The 18273-nt window shown below is 46.9% G+C and overlaps 1 protein-coding gene across 2 annotated transcripts in view; it reads right to left on the bottom strand.

Moving 5' to 3' along the window:
• Window positions 1-18273, bottom strand: part of LOC110533888 (roundabout homolog 1) — a 210398-nt gene that overhangs the window by 175549 nt on the left and 16576 nt on the right. For both annotated transcript variants that reach the window (XM_036990289.1, XM_036990290.1), the window contains exon 2: window positions 17227-17354. In XM_036990289.1, coding sequence (XP_036846184.1) covers window positions 17227-17329 — 103 coding nt within the window. In that variant the 5' untranslated portion in view covers window positions 17330-17354. The remainder of the gene's footprint in view (window positions 1-17226; window positions 17355-18273) is intronic.

Here is an 18273-nt window from a genome sequence, read left to right as displayed (position 1 = left end):
AAAAAATATGGCTTGTCACCGAAAACTCTCACTAACTTTTACAGGTGCACAATTGAAAGCATCCTGTCGGGCTCTATCACCGCATGGTACGGAAACTGCACCGCCCATAACTGCAGGGCACAACACATCACTGGGGGCAAACTACCTGACCTCCAGGTCACCTACAACACCCGATGTCACAGGAAGACAGAAAAGATCAAGGACAATAACCACCTGAGCCACTGCCTGTTCACCCCGCTTCCATCCAGAAGGCGAGGTTAGTATAGGTGCATCAAAGCTGGGACAGAGAGATTGAAAAACAGCTTATATCTCAAGGCCCTTAAATGGTTAAACAGCCATCACTAACCTACAAAGCATTACATATCTCCCCATTTTGGTCCTGCCGTACATACCTACACGTACGCTATGGTCACAAGAAGCAGAACTCCTTATTGTCCCTAGAATTTCTAAGCAAATAGCTGGAGGCAGGGTTTTCTCCTATAGAGCTCAATTTATATGGAATGATCTGCCTATCCATGTGAGAGAGGAACACTCGGTCTCGCCCTTTAGGTTTTAAATTTTTTAGGTCCTATGATTGAGTGTAGCCTGCCCAGGGGTGCGAATGTGAAGGGCAAGGCACTGGAGTGACGAACTGCTCTTGCTGTCTCTGCATGGCCGGCTCCCCTCTCTCCACTGGGATTCTCTGCCTCTTACCCTATTACGGGGCTGAGTCACTGGCTTACTAGTGCTCTTCCATGCCGTCCCTAGGAGGGTTGCGTTACTTGAGTAGGTTGAGTCACAGACGTGATCTTCCTGTCCGGTTTTGCGCCCCCTCGGGCTTGTGCGGTGGAGGAGATCTTAGTGGCCTATACTCAGCCTTGCCTCAAGGTAGTAAGTTGGTGTTTTGTTGATCTCCCTCTAGTGGTGGGAGGCTTGTGCTTTGGCAAAGTGGGTGTGGTTATATCCTGCATGGTTGGCCCTGTCCAAGGGTATCGTCAGAAGGGGCCACAGTGTCCACCGACCCACCCCTGTCTCAGTCTCCAGTATCTATGCTGCAATAGTCTATGTGCCTGGAGGCTAGGGTCAGTCTGTTATATCTGGTGTAATTCTCCTGCCTTATCTCGTGTCCTGTGTGAATTTAAGTATGCTCCCTCTAATTCTCTCTCTCTCCCTCTCTCCCTCCCCTCCTGGAGGACCTGAGCCCTGGGATCATGCCTCAGGACTACCTGGCCTGATGACTCCTGGCTGTCCCCAGCCCACCTGGTTATGCTGCTGTTCCAGTTTAAACTGTTCTGCCTGCGGCTAGGGAACCCTGATCTGTTCACCAGATGTGCTACTTTGTCCCAGACCTGCTGTTTTTGACTCTCTCTCTCTCTACCGCACCTGCTGTCTCGACCTCTGAATGCTCGGTTATGAAAATCCAACTGACATTTACTCCTGAGGTACTGACATGTTGCACCCTCTACAACCACTGTGGTTTGACCATGCTGGTCATCTATGAACGTTTGAACATCTTGAAGAACAATCTAACCTTAAATGGCCATGTACTTTTATAATCTCCACCCGGCTCAGCCAGAAGAGGACTGGCAAACCCGCAGAAAACCTGGTTCCTCTCTAGGTTTCTTCCTAGGTTCCTGCCTTTCTAGGGAGTTTTTCCTAACCACTGTGCATCTACATCTGCATTCTTGCTGTTAGGGGTTCTAGGCTGGGTTTCTGTATAGCACTTTGTGACATCAGCTGATGTAAAAGGGCTTTGCAAATGCATTTAATTGATTGATTGATTGATTGATCCATCTCTTATGTCCTCTGGAAATAAAGTTTCCTATTGTGTGTAACTCTCTGTGACTTAGCTTTATTCCTCTGACCAGGAAAGGTGTCAGTGAGTCACAGACCAGCCCAACTGGAGAGTCGCTGGCTTTCACTACTACTATCAGCATTTAGTTTGCATTATTTTGACAGCTGTGTATACGGCTGCATTCACAGCCTTATACTTCAATAGGTGAATTACCATACCTATATTGTAGCCTATATTCATTACCAAAATGGCCTAGCTGTTGGGCACTGTAATGGTTTTCCAGGCGAGAAAGAGGCGAGAAAGATCGGAGGACCAATATGCGGCATGGTAAGTGTCCATAGTTGTTTATTTAAACACATAAACTGAACACTCCATACAAAAACAATAAACATAACGTGAATAACCGAAAACCGTACCGTGCGGTGAAAAGCACAGACACGGAAACAATCACCCACAAAACAACAGTGAAACCCAGGCTACCTAAGTATGATTCTCAATCAGAGACAACTAATGACACCTGCCTCTGATTGAGAACCATACTAGGCCGAACACAGAAAAACAACCTAGACACACAAAACATAGAATGCCCACCCAACTCACATCCTGGCCCACTAAAACAAACAATTAACACAATAACTAGGGTCAGAACGTGACAGTACCCCCCCTCCCAAGGCACGGACTCCGGCCTCAAAACCTGAACCTATAGGGGAGGGTCTGGGTGGGCATCTGTCCGCGGTGGCGGCTCTGGCGCTGGACGTGGACCCCACTCCACCATAGTCTTAGTCCGCCTCTGTGGTCTCCTAGGAACGGCGACCCTTGCCGCCGACCCTGACCTGGGAACCCTAAACAACAGGCCCCCCGGACTGAGGGACACCTCTGGACCTAAGGGGTAGCTCAGGACTGAGGGGTAGCTCAGAACTGATAGGTAGCTCAGGACTGAGGGGTAACTCAGGACTGAGGGGTAGCTCAGGACTGAGAGGTAAATCAGGACTGATAGGTAGCTCAGGCTGGTTGACGGCTCTGGCAGCTTCTGGCTGACTGACGGCTCTGGCGGATCCTGGCTGAATGGCAGCTCTGGCGGATCCTGGCTGAATGGCGGCTCTGGCGGATCCTGGCTGACTGGCGGTTCCAGGCTGACTGGCGGCTCTGGCGGATCCTGGCTGACTGGCGTTTCCGGCGGCTCCAGGCTCACTGGCGGCTCCGGCGGCTCCACGCTGACTGGCGGCTCCGGCGGCTCCACGCTGACTGGCGGCTCCGGCGGCTCCACGCTGACTGCCGGCTCTGGCGGCTCCACGCTGACTGCCGGCTCTGGCGGCTCCACGCTGACTGGCGGCTCTGGCGGCTCCACGCTGACTGGCGGCTCTGGCGGCTCATGACAGACTGGCGGCTCTGGCGGCTCATGACAGACGGGAGACTGTAGCAGCTCTGGACAGACGGGAGACTCTGGTAGCTCTTGACAGACAGGAGACTCTAGCAGCTCTGGACAGACGGGCAGCTCAGGCGGCGCTGGGCAGACGGGCAGCTCAGGCGGCGCTGGGCAGATGGGCAGCTCAGACGGCGCCGGACAGGCGGGAGACTCCGGCAGCGCTGGAGAGGAGGAAGGCTTTGGCAGCGCTGGACAGAGGAGCTCTGGCGCCTCTGGACTGAGGGGCTCTGGTGCCTCTGGACTGAGGGGTGGAAGCTCTGGCAGCACCGGACAGGCGGGAGACTCCGGCAGCGCTGGAGAGGAGGAAGGCTCTGGCAGCGCTGGACAGAGGGACTCTGGCGCCTCTGGACTGAGGGGCGGAAACTCTGGTAGCGCCGGACAGGCGGGAGCACCTGTTTTAATGGGACGGAGAGACAGCCTGGTGCGGGGTGCCGGCACTGGTGGACCGGGCTGGGGACACGCACCTCAGGGCGAATGCCTTGCATACTATGCCAAATCAACAGCTCTCTCTCTTCACTCTCCTCCAATTCTATTAACAACTCCTCAAGTGTCTCCTCATCTCCCATCCGTTCACTCTCCTCCAATCTGTCCAATAACATCTCGACCCTCTCAGACTCAGCCCTCAGCTTCGCCGACAGCTCCAAGTGCCTCCCCCCAATACATTTTTGGGGCTTTCTCTCGGGCTTCCTTGCCAGTCGCGTTCCCTCATATCGATGGCTCCTCTCTCCGGCTGCCTCTGTTCTCCTCAATGCCTCCACCTGTTGCTGCTTTTGCTGCTGCTGCTGCTTCTTCTGCTGCTTCTGTTGCTTCTCCTGCTGCTGCTGCTGCCGCTTCCTCTCCTGCTGCTGCTTTAGCTGCTGCTGCTGCCGCTTCCTCTGCTGCATCTGTTGCTTCTCCTCCTGCTGCTTTTGCTGCTGCTGCTGTTGCTCCTGCTGCTGCTGCTTCTCCTGCTGCACCTTGGGACGGCGACACTCCCCTGGCTTTGCCCAGGGTCCTCTCCCGTCGAGGATTTCCTCCCACGTCCAGGAGTCTTGTGTCTTCAGCCGCTGTTGCTGCTCATTACCACGCCGCTTGGTCCTTGTTTGGTCTGTGATTCTGTAATGGTTTCCCTCCTCTTCGTCCGAAGAGGAGAGGCAAGAAGGATCGGAGGACCAATATGCGGCGTGGTAAGTGTCCATGGTTGTTTATTTAAACACATAAACTGAACACTCCATACAAAAACAATAAACGTAATGTGAATAACCGAAACCGAAAACAGTACCGTGTGGTGAAAAGCCCAGGCTACCTAAGTATGATTCTCAATCAGAGACAACTAACGACACCTGCCTCTGATTGAGAACCATACTAGGCCGAACACAGAAAAACAACCTAGACACACAAAACATAGAATGCCCACCCAACTCACATCCTGACCCACTAAAACAAACAATTAACACAATAACTAGGGTCAGAACATGACAGGCACGGTCAATAAGCTCCAGATTTTGTGTCAAACTGTCACCTCAAAAGCACTCAATCAACTTAATTTCAACAACAAAACATCTATGTGATGACGTTGAATGAATGTGGAAAACTGATTGGATTTGCAAAACGTAATCAACTCTTTTTCACCCAAATCCAATGACATGGTGAAATATTTTGTTGATATCATGTTGAATTCGCGTTAGTTGACAACTCAACCAAATGTAAATGAATCAAAACTAGATGTTGAATTGATGTCTGTGCCCAGTGGGTACCCAGCAGGTGGTTCTAAAACACATCACAGCAAGCCTTGTCCATGTGTAAAACTACACACTCGTAAAACTACACACACACACGTCTCTCCGCATCTCTCCAGATGAATGTCTTGGTGCGTTAAGTTGATGTGTGCTCATTAACAGCACTAACCGTTAGCACTCTCAGCGAGCAGACAAGACCATCAATCACACTTAAACATGACGGCAGCCGCCCGCAGGCCTGCTTGTCACCGTGCCAACGCACAGTCCCACTGCATCCCACTACGCCGGTAAACACCAAAAACAACAGCAAGGCACCGCACATCAAGGCAGCCATCAGCTTTCAACAACACAAACCAGGAAAAGTTACCCACTTTCAAAAGAACAGTTCTGTGTCATGCAAAATGACTTTCGGAAATGTTTCCGTCTGACTGTGTTTTTAGATTTTCAATAGTGATATGAAAAGCATTTCCTCAGTCTGTCAGAACAAACCGTAGGCTACAATGCAACATCTCTGTCAACCTTTCCTGCATCGCTGCCACTTCGGCCTGAAGTCCCTCTGTCCACTAAGAGAAGCCCAGGGACACTGTTTCAGGTGGCCACCCACCCATGATGTTGCTCACTTAGACCTCACCTCAGCATGCTAGCACAGACAACCAGACACCTGGTGCTGGAACGCATATTGATTTAGTGTTAATCCAAGGAGATTGTAATCAATTTGGAACTGCAATCTCATATACATAGAGTATCTGGTGATAAGGGCAGGGTATCGATCGTCTCAGAGAGATGGGAGAGATGTCCTTGAGCCTGACTGGGATTAGGAGGCATTCAATGAGAGACGGGTAGTTTCCCCTCTGAGCTCTTTCCATACAACCATAAATCTGCTCTCAAAATGGCCAACTTCACACATTCTTTTCCTCTTACTTTTGTTTTATGGGGAAGGCATAGATATAATAGAAGATACATAAGACTGTGGTATAAATGAAAAGAGGAACAATGACTTCCTGACAGACAAACACAGCGTTCATCACACCCAGCCACCATCATTCATAATGTACTGCATTTATAGCACACAGCAGATCTCAGATTGCATTGACAAAGAATACTACTTTCTCCTCATTCTTGCTCGCTCTTCAAATTCTCAGCTGTCATCAGCACCTCATCTTCTCCTCATCAGTGTTTTTTCCCGAACCTCCCATGTCCAAATAATAAAATATACAAATACAGTACCAGTCAAAAGTTTAGACACACCTACTCATTCATGGGTTTTTCTTTCTTTTTATTATTTTCTACATTGTAGAATAATAGCGAAGACTTTAAAACTATAAAATAACACATATGGAATCATGTAGCAACCAAAAAAGTGTTAAACAAATCAACATATATTTTATATTTGAGCTCCTTCAAAGTAGCCACCCTTTGCCTTGATGACAGCTTTGTACACACTTGGCATTCTCTCAACCAGCTTCACCTGGAATGCTTTTCCAACAGTCTTGAAGGAGTTCCCACATATGCTGAGCACTTCTTGGCTGCTTTACCTTCACTCTGCAGTCCAACTCATCCCAAACCATCTCAATTGGGTTGAGGTCAGGTGATTCTGGAGGCCAGTTCAACTTACCCAGCACTCCATCACTCTCCGTCTAGGTCAAATAGCCCTAACGCTGGATGGGGGTGTGTTTTGGTGATTGTCCTGTTAAAAAAACAAATGATAGTCCCACTAAGCGAAAACCAGATGGGATGGTGCATAGCTGAAGAATGCTGTGGTAGCTATGCTGGTTAAGTGTGCCTTGAATTCTAAATAAATCACAGACAGTGTCACCAGCAAAGCACACCCACACCATCACACCTCCTCCTCCATGCTTCACAGTGGGAACCACACATAAAGAGATAATTCGTTCACCTACTCTGCATCTCACAAAGACACAGAGGTTGGAACCAAAATTCTTAAATTTGGACTCATCAGACTGAAGGACAGATTTCCACCAGTCTAATGTCCATTGCTCGTGTTTCTTGCCCCAAGCAAGTCTCTTCTTCGTATTGGTGTGCTTTAGTAGTGGATTTCTTTGCAGAAATTCGACCGTATTCGGCCTTGATTCACATAATCTTCTCTGAACAGTTGATGTTGAGATGTTTCTGTTACTTGAACTCTGTGAAGCATTTATTCGGGCTGCAATTTCTGAGGCTGGTAACTCTAATGAACTTATCCCCTGCAGCAGAGGTAACTCTGGGTCTTCCTGTGGCAGTCCTCATGAGAGCCAGTTTCATCATAGTGCCTGATGGTTTTTGCGACTGCACTTGAAGAAACGTTCAAAGTTATTGAAATTTTCCAGATTGACTGACCTTCATGTGTTACAAAGTAATGATGGACAGTCTTTTCTCTTTGCTTATTTGTACTGTTCTTACCATAATATGGACTTGGTCTTTTATCAAATAGGGCCATCTTCAGTATAACACCCCTTGTCACAACACAACTGATTGGCTTAAACGCATTAAAAAGGAAAGAAATTCCACACATTAACTTTTAACAACGCACATCTGTTATTGAAATGCATTCTAGGTGACTACCTCATGAAGCTGGTTGAGAGAATGCCAAGAGTGTGCAAAGCTGTCATCAAGTTAAAGGGTGGCTACTTTGAAGAATCAGACCTACAAAATATATTTTGATTTGTTTAACACTTTTTTGGACATTTGTTTTAAAATGGCAAAATGTTATCTCCGCCACATGACAAAATCTGTATAATTGCAGGAAAATAGCTTTTAAAACAGCAAAAGTTCACAGCGACAATTATTTTTGGTTTGCAACCGCACCGTTGGCACGCCCCCGCCACACCCATTTTGATCCAGTAAAAAACATGCTCATTATCTCTTCCTATGATTGCACTCTCTCTCAACCAGCTCCTATCTCCTAGACAGAGTGATATCTTGTCAGCCTCTTCCTTCTGTTCCGTTGACTGTCACTACCCTTTCCACCATAGCCTCATCATCGTTACGCTCCATCCTCTTATTCTCATCTCGTCTCACAGTCATCCCACCCGAAGAAACGGCAAGATATTAACTTCCCCACCTCCCTCTCCCCCGCCTCTCTCTCTTTGGGGTCAGTGACAGGACTCTATTTGCTGGATGGGACTGTATCTCATTGAGAGATTGTCAGTGCATACAGGGTGGGAGGGAGCAGTGAGACAGAGGAAGAGAGCCAGGGTCTGCTGCTTTGTATACTGTTGCATTACTCTCCTCACATATTCATAGGGTCTACCACTGCCTTTAAGAGAACTGTTTGGACTTAGACTTAGCACTTAGGTAGAAAAACCCTCTGCCTTTTCTGTAGCCCTTTACATTGGTACCCGTATATACAGGTTGAAAATGGCAGATTTGGGCACTAATAACTGCCTAAATTGGAACGTAGTGCCTGTACAGTAACATGCTATACATGACATCAGGGCTCTGCATTTCCCAGGACTGTATGGGTTTGACTGACAGCCGTTGTGAACTCGAGCACCGCACATGATAAGATATTGCCCCCATCCCTCCCGCTAATTTGGCAACTTTTTGACATTTTTTGTTCTCTGAGTGAGGGAAATGCTGTAAATTAAGATGACTCAAGGTATTTTCAAAGATGTTGAAGATTATTAGAAATTATAAATACAATACAGTTTTGTGTCAGGTGAACTGTTGTCACCTTTGGTCAAAGAATTTTCCCAGCATCCCTAAATTGTTCCCTTTCAGTCGCTGCCATAGTTATGCATATATGCTTTTCATATTTCTTCTGTAAGAAACCTTTACATTTAGCCTTATCCATGTAGGCCAATTCCCACAAGTGTAAAGGGCTAACTCTATTGCGAAATTCACAAGATTGTGTGGTCAACTTCATTCACAGCAATACAATAGAGGCAGAAGAAAATAGATGAAAAGATACTTTCAGAAATGTTATTGTGCATGTCTAGTGTTGTGTCCATCACTGTGTGCTCATCTTGCTTACTGTACAATATGCTCCTTGCTATGCAAGTATACACCTCTCTAAGCAAGGACTAGGATTGTGACAGTCATTCTCTGTCTTGGGCAAAAGAGCACAAACAGCACCAAGTTAAAGAGGGAGAGTGCGAGTGAAAACAAGGTTGAAAAAATAATGAGAAAGCAGTCTTTAGGATCCGTCCATTTTGTTTGATTGCTCTAACAGGATTCAACTCATTGGATTTTTGCTGTCTGTCTGCAACGACAGGCAGGATTAAACCAATGGACAGACCGAACCCTCCAACAAGTGGAGGGAGGAATCTTTCTGATAAATTGGTGCAACATTACAGACAGACACAGCGTGGAGTAGCCATGTTGTGTGAGGCCAGAGGCTGGCTATTGATTTTACTCTTATCATTTCAGCGCCTCAGAGAGAGAGGGTGATGGGACAGAGAGAGCCAACTCCCTGCAAGACCAATAGAAAGCCAGGAGCCATGACTGATGGTAAATCAATGCAGAACAGCCTAGCATCACCCTAAGATAGTACTGGAATAGTGGTGTGTGACAGAGGGTGATGGGAGACATTGTGGGTGGAATTACAGCACAGACACAGGTAGGGACGGGATACAGTAAAAAAATGGCATTACATTTACTGTACTGGGGTTTGCACGTTATGTGTGTTGAAGGTTTTATGTTGTGGTGTTTGTCTAAGGGCTATGTTCAGATATACAGCAGTGTGTATATATATTTGTGAGTGGCAGTGGGTGTGTGATTTTCCTTGTAAGTGTGCATGTGTATGTTTGAGGGCAGAGGCTGCTGGTTTCGGGGAATGACATGTCACTTACAGGAAGACGAATGGCCTGACATGCTGTGCTGGCTAAATCGGTGCCTTTGATAAGCCACAAAGGTGCCCCGCCACCTGCCCACACCCACAAATCCATGGAGATCGAAAAAGTGAGCCGTGCGGGCTGATTCATGTGGACAATCAATGTGCTGGACCTGTCCCGACCCCCCCTTCATTCGCCCTCAGCCCCCTGTCAGAGGTTTAAACATCCAGAATACATTTAACAACACCAACACACCCATGATATACATGTATCTGGAGGTAGCTGGTGCCCCGAATGGATGTGTGAAAATGGTGGAATACAATGTTCTGAACAAATATGTTGGCATTGGCCCAGAAATAACAGCTAAAACACAGCTAACTGGTTGGAGGTTGAAAACAATGTGCTAACAATGTTTATTTGCTGATCTAAATCAAGTATGGGGAGGAAGAGGGAGAGGGAGAGGGAGAGGGAGAGATCAGTGAGGTAATGACCTTTCAGTATCCTTGAGACCAGGGTATACAGATACACACACCCCTGTCACACTGTCAGACACTGATCCCTCTCTGTGTACCTTTCCCTGTGTGCTGCCCTGCCTGTCACAGCAACTCCAACAACAGAAAGCTGCACAGGAGACCACCCGCAGGCCACATACAGATCATACACACCTAATACTAGATAATAGCCATGATTATCTATAATTCTATCTGCATATTATGACTGCAACTCAAGGTAATGATATACTGTATCTATTCAGGTTTCAGTTCACATCAGCTCAGATGCCACAGACAGAAGCAGATATCTGTGAATGACTAATGACTTGAGTCAGCAGGTGTCAAAACGTAATTTAATGCATCACTGAGACATTTTCCAGCAACACAAACATGCCTGAAGTGAATCAAAATGGACACTGTGCTGTGACAATGATAAAGCCTGAGGAAATGCACCACAGGTCATAGCAAACATCTCTCATACACGCACGCATACAGTGGTGTATAGTACTTAAGTAAAAATACTTTAAAGTACTACTTAAGTAGTTTTGGGGTGTATCTGTACTTTACTTTATGTTTGACTACATTTACTTCACTACATTTCAGAATAAAATAACTTATAACTTCTAAGAGAACATCCCTGGTCATCCTTACTGCCTCTAGTATGGTGGACTCACATGATTCGTTTGTAAAATATGTCTGTGTTGGAGTGTGCCCCTGGCTATCCATACTTTTAAAAACAAAAACTGTTTTTTTTATATGTAATTTGAAATTATTTATACTTTTAATACTTAAGTGTATTTTAGCAATTACATTTACTTTTTATCCTTAAGTATATTTAAAACCAAATACTTTTAGATTTTTACTATAATTTTAAATGGGTGACTTTCCCTTTTACTTGAGTCATTTTCTATTAAGGTATCTTTACTTTTACTCAAGTATGACAATTGTTTACTTTTTACACCACTGCACACACTTAGCTCCCACTCAAACGCCAATCAATTCCAATATTAGCAATCAATCTGCCAGGAGGGGGGTGCCGCCTCTGTAAGTTTGGTTTGGACAGATTGCCATGGCAACAGAGCAGAGAGGGTTGGAGAGGGCATATGAAGGAGAGGAACATAGCATGGAGGTGAGGAGAGCAGGAAGTAGACCAAACTATATTTGGCAGGACCTAAGCATGCATTTGAAAAATATGGAAAAGCTACATTTATCTAACTGAAGTGCCCTTGGGGGTGTTGTTGTTGTAGTGAAGGTGGGCTTGGGTGAAATTGAATGGAATTATGCAGCAGATTATGGCAAAGCCCCCCTCTCCAAAACAGGGCACACACTTTCAATGAAGTGAAATGACGTTAAACCAACGTGGAACAGACGTTGAATTGATGTCTGTGCCCAGTGGCTATTGAGTACACTTATTTAAAATCGGACAGGCACTCTGCCAGCTCTCCTCGTGTCTGAAGAGCCTCTCCACAACAATAGGAGAATAGAGAACAGCTGGGAGTTTATCTCAAGGACCCTTCTTCAATGATACAGTGGCACAGTACTGTCGCGAAACCATATCAGCGGTGTAACAGTTAATGATAGCCCTCAACATTCTCTCTCTTTCTCTCTCTAACAGTTGGTGTTGTTGTGGTGAAGGTTGTTCTTCTCTGAGGTTAGCGCTGTCTTCCTCTCATCATGGCTCTCTAAATAGACTAACGAGCACTACTAATTAGCTAACCACACATCATGTCACCAGTCTTCTCCCTTCCACTCCCACGCGCGGCAGAGAGAAATATTCCTCCATCTGCAAAGGACTGAGACTCCTCTTTAATCAGTAGACTGAGCTAAAATAGTATGGCTCTCAAACCAAAGTATGACTAGAGTGTCACCAATGCAGCTCTGTTCTTCTTTTCAGAGTCAGGTCAAGTGGTACATTGCAATCAAAGTCTTATCGGGGGAGCAGCGGCTTATCTTTTAGAGTCACATTGTATTGGGAGGTTGCATCTAGCACCCAAATCACTTCAAAGCCATTTGACTTCATAATGATTGCAGCCAGGAAGGAAACGACAGCATTTTACAGCTTGATTAATTCTAGGGAATTCTTGTGAGAGTGGATACGTGAAAGCTCAGGCTGGGATTGCTCAGCCCTATATACAACTTCATGTCCTTGGGACACAAGGTTATCTAGAAACAAGCTCACCTTGAGGCAGAAACAAACATGGTGTCTAGATTACCAAGAGCCAGTGAGGAGAGGAAAAAAGTTCTCACCAATGGGAAATAAGCAATCACCATTTTTTTATCCACAGGGTTAACAAACTAAACATTATCACTGATATAATTAATATATAGATCTGTGGAATAGATTCATTTTCCTGTGTAATAGGTAATAAAGTATGCATACTTTAATCTCCTATTACTAACAAGAGATGAACACATCTTCTGTATAATAACAAGATAACAATCCCAATTGCTAGATCAGTGTATATACTGTTGTAACGACTCTCCTCTTCTTCTGACGAGGAGTAAGAGAGGTCAGACCAATGTGCAGCGTGGTAAGTGTCCATTTTAATATATAAAACTGAACACTACAAAAATACAAAATAACAACGTGAATGAAAAAACTAAAATCGAAACAGTTCCGTATGGTACAAACACAGACACAGGAAACACCCACAACTCAAAAGTGAAACCAGGCTACCTAAGTATTGTTCTCAATCAGGGACAACGAATCACAGCTGCCTCTGATTGAGAACCACACCAGGCCAAACACAGAAATCTCAAATCATGGAAAAGGAACATAGACAACCCACCCAACTCACGCCCTGAATGGATGGGAGATTCCGGCAGTACTGGACGGATGGGCGACTCTGGCAGCTCCTGACGGACGGACTGCTCTGGCAGCTCCTGGCTGACGGACGGCTCTGGCAGCTCCTGACTGACGGGCGGCTCTGGCAGCTCCTGACTGACGGGCGGCTCTGGCAGCTCCTGACTGACGGGCGATTCTGGCAGCTCCTGGCTGACGGACGGCTCTGGCAGCTCCTGACGGACGGACGGCTCTGGCAGCTCCTGACGGACGGACGGCTCTGGCAGCTCCTGGCTGACGGACGGCTCTGGCAGCTCCTGACTGACGGGCGGCTCTGGCAGCTCCTGACAGACGGGCTGCTCTGGCAGCTTAGGACAGGCGGGCGGCTCTGGCAGCTCAGGACAGACGGGCGATTCTGGCAGCTCCTGGCTGACGGACGGCTCTGGCAGCTCCTGACGGACGGACGGCTCTGGCAGCTCCTGACGGACGGACGGCTCTGGCAGCTCCTGGCTGACGGGCGGCTCTGGCAGCTCCTGACAGACGGGCTGCTCTGGCAGCTTAGGACAGGCGGGCGGCTCTGGCAGCTCAGGACAGACGGGCGGCTCTAGCAGCTCAGGACAGACGGGCGACTCTGGCAGCTCAGGACAGACGGGCGACTCTGGCAGCTCAGGACAGGCAGGAGACTCTGACAGTGCTGGGCAAGAGGAAGACTCTGGCAGCACTGAACAGGCGGGAGCACCTGTAGGGAGGAGACGGAGAGACAGTCTGGTGCGGGGGGCTGCCACCGGAGGGCTGGTGCGTGGAGGTGGCACCGGATACACCGGACTGTGAAGGCGCACTGAAGGTCTCGAGCACCGAGCCTGCCCAACCCTACCTGGCTGAATGCTCCCCGTAGCCAGGCCAGTGCGGCGAGGTGGAATAGCCCGCACTGGGCTGTGCTGGCGAACCAGGGGCACCATGCGTAGGGCTGGTTCCATGTACCCCTGCCCGAGGAGACGCACTGGAGACCAGATGCGCTGAGCCGGCTTCATAGCACAAGGCTCGATGCCCACTCTAGCCCGGCCGGTACGAGGCGCTGCCTGCGCACCGGGGACACCGTGCGCCTCATGGCATAACACGGTGCCTGTCCGGACCTGTCTCTCCACGGTAAGCACGGGGAGTTGGAGCAGGTCTCCTACCTGACTTCGCCACACTCCCCGTGTGCCGCCCCCCTAATACATTTTTGGGGCTGCCTCTCGGGCTTCCAACCGCGCTGCTGTGCTGCCTCCTCATAACACCGCCTCACGGCTTTCGCTGCCTCCAGCTCTGCCTTGGGGCGGCGATACTCTCCCGGCTGTACCCAGGGTCCCTTGCTATCCAGGATCTCCTCCCATGTCCAGGAGTCTGGAGATTGCTGCTGCTGCCCGTTACCACGCTGCTTGGTCCTTTGGTGGTGGGTGATTCTGTAACGACTCTCCTCTTCTTCTGACGAGGAGTAAGAGAGGTCAGACCAATGTGCAGGGTGGTAAGTTGCAATTTTAATATATTAAACTGAACACTACAAAAATACAAAATAACAACGTGAATGAACAAACGAAAATCGAAACAGTCCCGTATGGTACAAACACAGACACAGGAAACACCCACAACTCAAAAGTGAAACCAGGCTACCTAAGTATGGTTCTCAATCAGGGACAACGAATGACAGCTGCCTCTGATTGAGAACCATACCAGGCCAAACACAGAAATCCCAAATCATAGAAAAAGGAACATACACAACCCACCCAGCTCACGCCCTGACCACACTAAAACAAAGACAGAACAAAATAACTAAGGTCAGAACGTGACAACTGTATACTCAATCAACTTTTACAGGAATGTGATGTATTATCATAGTGAGAAAGAGAGTGAGTGAGACAGAGAGACAAAAAAGAGAGAGTGTGTGCCTGCGTGTGTGAGTGTGCGTATGCGCGCGTGTGTGTGTGTGTGTTGTGACTAAAATGAGAAAGTGCTATGACTAATAGATTCTCTCACCATCCGGCAGCCATGTTGTTAAAGAGCACCATGGGTAACCCTTAGATTACCAACTCCCACCAACGCCAGGCTGCTTGCAAAACTAATTAAACATGGCAACGCTAACGAGCTGGCCTTTGATTACACTTCCTAATTGGGCTCCTCACCACCAGCCCCCAGTGCTGTACCATCATCACAATACACAGTCAGGAAAGTCACACTACCCACCAAGAATTACAGTCAGGGAAACAAATCCTCTCTATTAACTTAACAAATTCAGACATAACCTCAGGTTTTATAACCAACAGTGCAGTAAATTAGTATTCAGGTAGTCTACACCCCAACACTCAAGGACTTATGTACTATTTTCTCATATTTAAGCCAGAACAATTTAAATACACTTGACATCTGCATCTAGAGTGTACCTGAAGAAACCTTTATTTTTCCGGAATTTCCATTAGGATGGCAGGCTGCCCTCATAACTCTAGCCTTCCCCTCAATCATACTCCTGTCTCTGCAAAGGAGAACACAAGCAAATATTCCATCCACACAATCACGAGGACACCAGCCAAGAGACACACAAATAAATCAGCACAGACTCCTCCAGGAAGCAATGAAAAACACAGTTTGCAAGCAAATGCTCTATACATGTCAAGCCCCTTTTAACTTCCCACTGATTTGAAATTGCTTTTCCCTGGATGCCCACAATGCAGTGGACATTAGCAGTTTCCTGTGGTAGATTACCAGCATGGAAAAGTTCAAGTTACCAGCATGGACAACCACCCAGTGTCAAGGGCAATCAGTGAACAGTGTTCATTCTCCTGTCCCTCTAAGCCCAACTACTAGTATGTTGTTAGTGCTCTTTCTTTCATAAATGCACTAGCTTGGGGATCATTCACCTTAGGGTCAGCTCCTATAAAAATGGACTTGGCGTCTGAAGGCAAATGTGGTTCCAATCTTTTGGACCCTTAAGTGTTTACTTGTACATCTCCAGGACAACTTACCAAAAAAAGCCAGTCATGTGAATCACCCCTCTATTCCTCAGGGTGATTGATTGTGAACACACCCTGCATCCAATGGTCAGTGTGAATACCTCAGTGACGTCTCTCTCCCTCAGTGACAGACAGACTGTCATGAGCGCTGAGGGTGAACCTGATCTCTCTGCTCTGATCTCTAATCCACAGCACAGCAGGCTCAAGTCATCACTGTGAGATGGTGAACAGCTCTCAATTACTAATGAACACTGTCCTTTGCATTAGCCTCTCACCCTTCAAACATCTGCAGGACAGCCTGCTAGGCTCTTAGACAATCCCTGGAGGACCCCGTGTAAGCTGGGTCTTACTCCAGCCGGTTTTCAACCGCTGCAATTGCATCATCCTCATCCTTTAATTGCTTTGATATCCAACTAATCTACATGGTCGAAGTGATGCAATACAGTCATTTGAACGTTGTCTAAGAAATGTTGTTTAACCATAGAATCTCATTGTCATTGACAGAGCTTGCTAACTAATTAAGGGGGAGTAGAGACAAATCCAGCCAACACACACAGAAACACAGACACAGACACAGACACAGACACACGCGCACACGCACACGCACACGCACACGCACACACACACACACACACACACACACACACACACACACACACACACACACACACACACACACACACACACACACACACACACACACAGTCCTGCAGGATTTGAGTCATAGAGCCCTGTTGTTAGCCCAGCATGGATTGAGCCCCTGGCAGAGGAAGAGCTAATTAAACACACCACAGTGGAAAATAAATGGAATATAGCTACCACTTCTTTATTTCAAACTGGACCACATGGGGACCAGATGAAACCTTTTCTTCCTGTCTTCCCCTCCCTGGTTCTCTGATGGATAGAGTAATTACCTGAGTCCTAACAGTGTGTGTAATGTGAGCCCTATGAGTGATGATCCTCTGCCCACTCCTCAACCACACAGAGACAGATGAAACCTACAGTGATAAGAGTGGGAGGACAGGTGGAAAGGATGGAACATCTAATGCCAGACCTCAAACAATGACCAATGAGATCTCACACTCCCAAATAGATACTCACTTTCTAAGCTTAAAGCTACGAAAGACCCATGACTGATAATAAGACTACCAAGATAAGCAATTATACAGAAGTACTTTGCAGTAACAGGTGCTAGTCTCTATCTGTAGCAGGTAAGGTCAATTACATGACCAATGGCAAATAGTAGATTGAGGAGGAGTGTTGTGTTGGGATTGCTTACCTGGAATGAGGGCTCCTTCCTGCAGCTCTGAATGGGCGATACTGAGCAGCATGGCGACAAGGAGAGCCGTAACAACTGACCACATGACCCACATGGTTCTCATTGGCCCAGCATCCCCTTTAGTGATCCTACACAGAGACACAGAGGTGAGGGTCAAACAGCAAATACAGAAAGATTGATAGAATCTAGATAGATACATCCCAATGTGCACAGACATCAGTTCAACGTCTACTTTTTATTTACATTTGGTCTAGTTTTTAACTCATGTGAATGCGACATTATAAAAAATATAGTAATCACCATGTCATTGGATTTAGGTTACAATTTGGGTGAAGAAAATAGGAAATCCCCAGAAGTTGATAACTTTATGCAAATCCAATCAGTTTTCCATGTTGATTCTACGTCATTAAATACGTATATTTTTGGTGTTAAAATGATGTGGAAACAATGTTGATTCAACCAGTTTTTGCCTAGTGGGATATGAGGGAGAGCGAGGGAGAGAGATGGGGTGAAAGAGAGAGACAGAGAGACAGAGAGACAGAGAGACAGAGAAACAGAGAGAGAGAGAAAGAGAGAGAGAGAAAGAGAGAAAGGGTGAAAGAGAGAGAGAGAGAGAAAGAGAGAAAGAGAGAGAGAGAAAGAGAGAGAAACAGAGAGAGAGAGAGAAAGAGTGAAAGAGAGAGAGAGAGAGAGAGAGAGAGAGAGAAAGAGAGAGAGAAAGAGAGAGAGAGAGGCACATGTATATCGGCCATTAATTCCAATCAGCAATTGCCAATCATCCACTGAATGAAGTACATGTTACTATGGATAGACAAGGAGTAAGCTACACAGTATAATCTGCTTCGATGATATCATCGAAGTACAGATAAAAGGTTGATCTTCAATCAGACACTGCCAAATAAAGTCTCTAAAAAACAAAAGTGCTGAACTGAATGACATTTTCACTCTCTAAAACCTTTCAATGTACTTTGTAAAAAAACATCACTGGTGAAGATCTGCTGATATGAGTGCATATTCTATGACTTCATTTTCCTAAGGCCCCACCTC

The sequence above is a fragment of the Oncorhynchus mykiss genome, chromosome 10 (assembly GCF_013265735.2).
Source record: "Oncorhynchus mykiss isolate Arlee chromosome 10, USDA_OmykA_1.1, whole genome shotgun sequence".
NCBI lineage: Eukaryota > Metazoa > Chordata > Actinopteri > Salmoniformes > Salmonidae > Oncorhynchus > Oncorhynchus mykiss.
The sequence above is the reverse complement of the archived record's forward strand: the minus strand, read 5'-3'. Positions and strand labels throughout refer to the sequence as shown.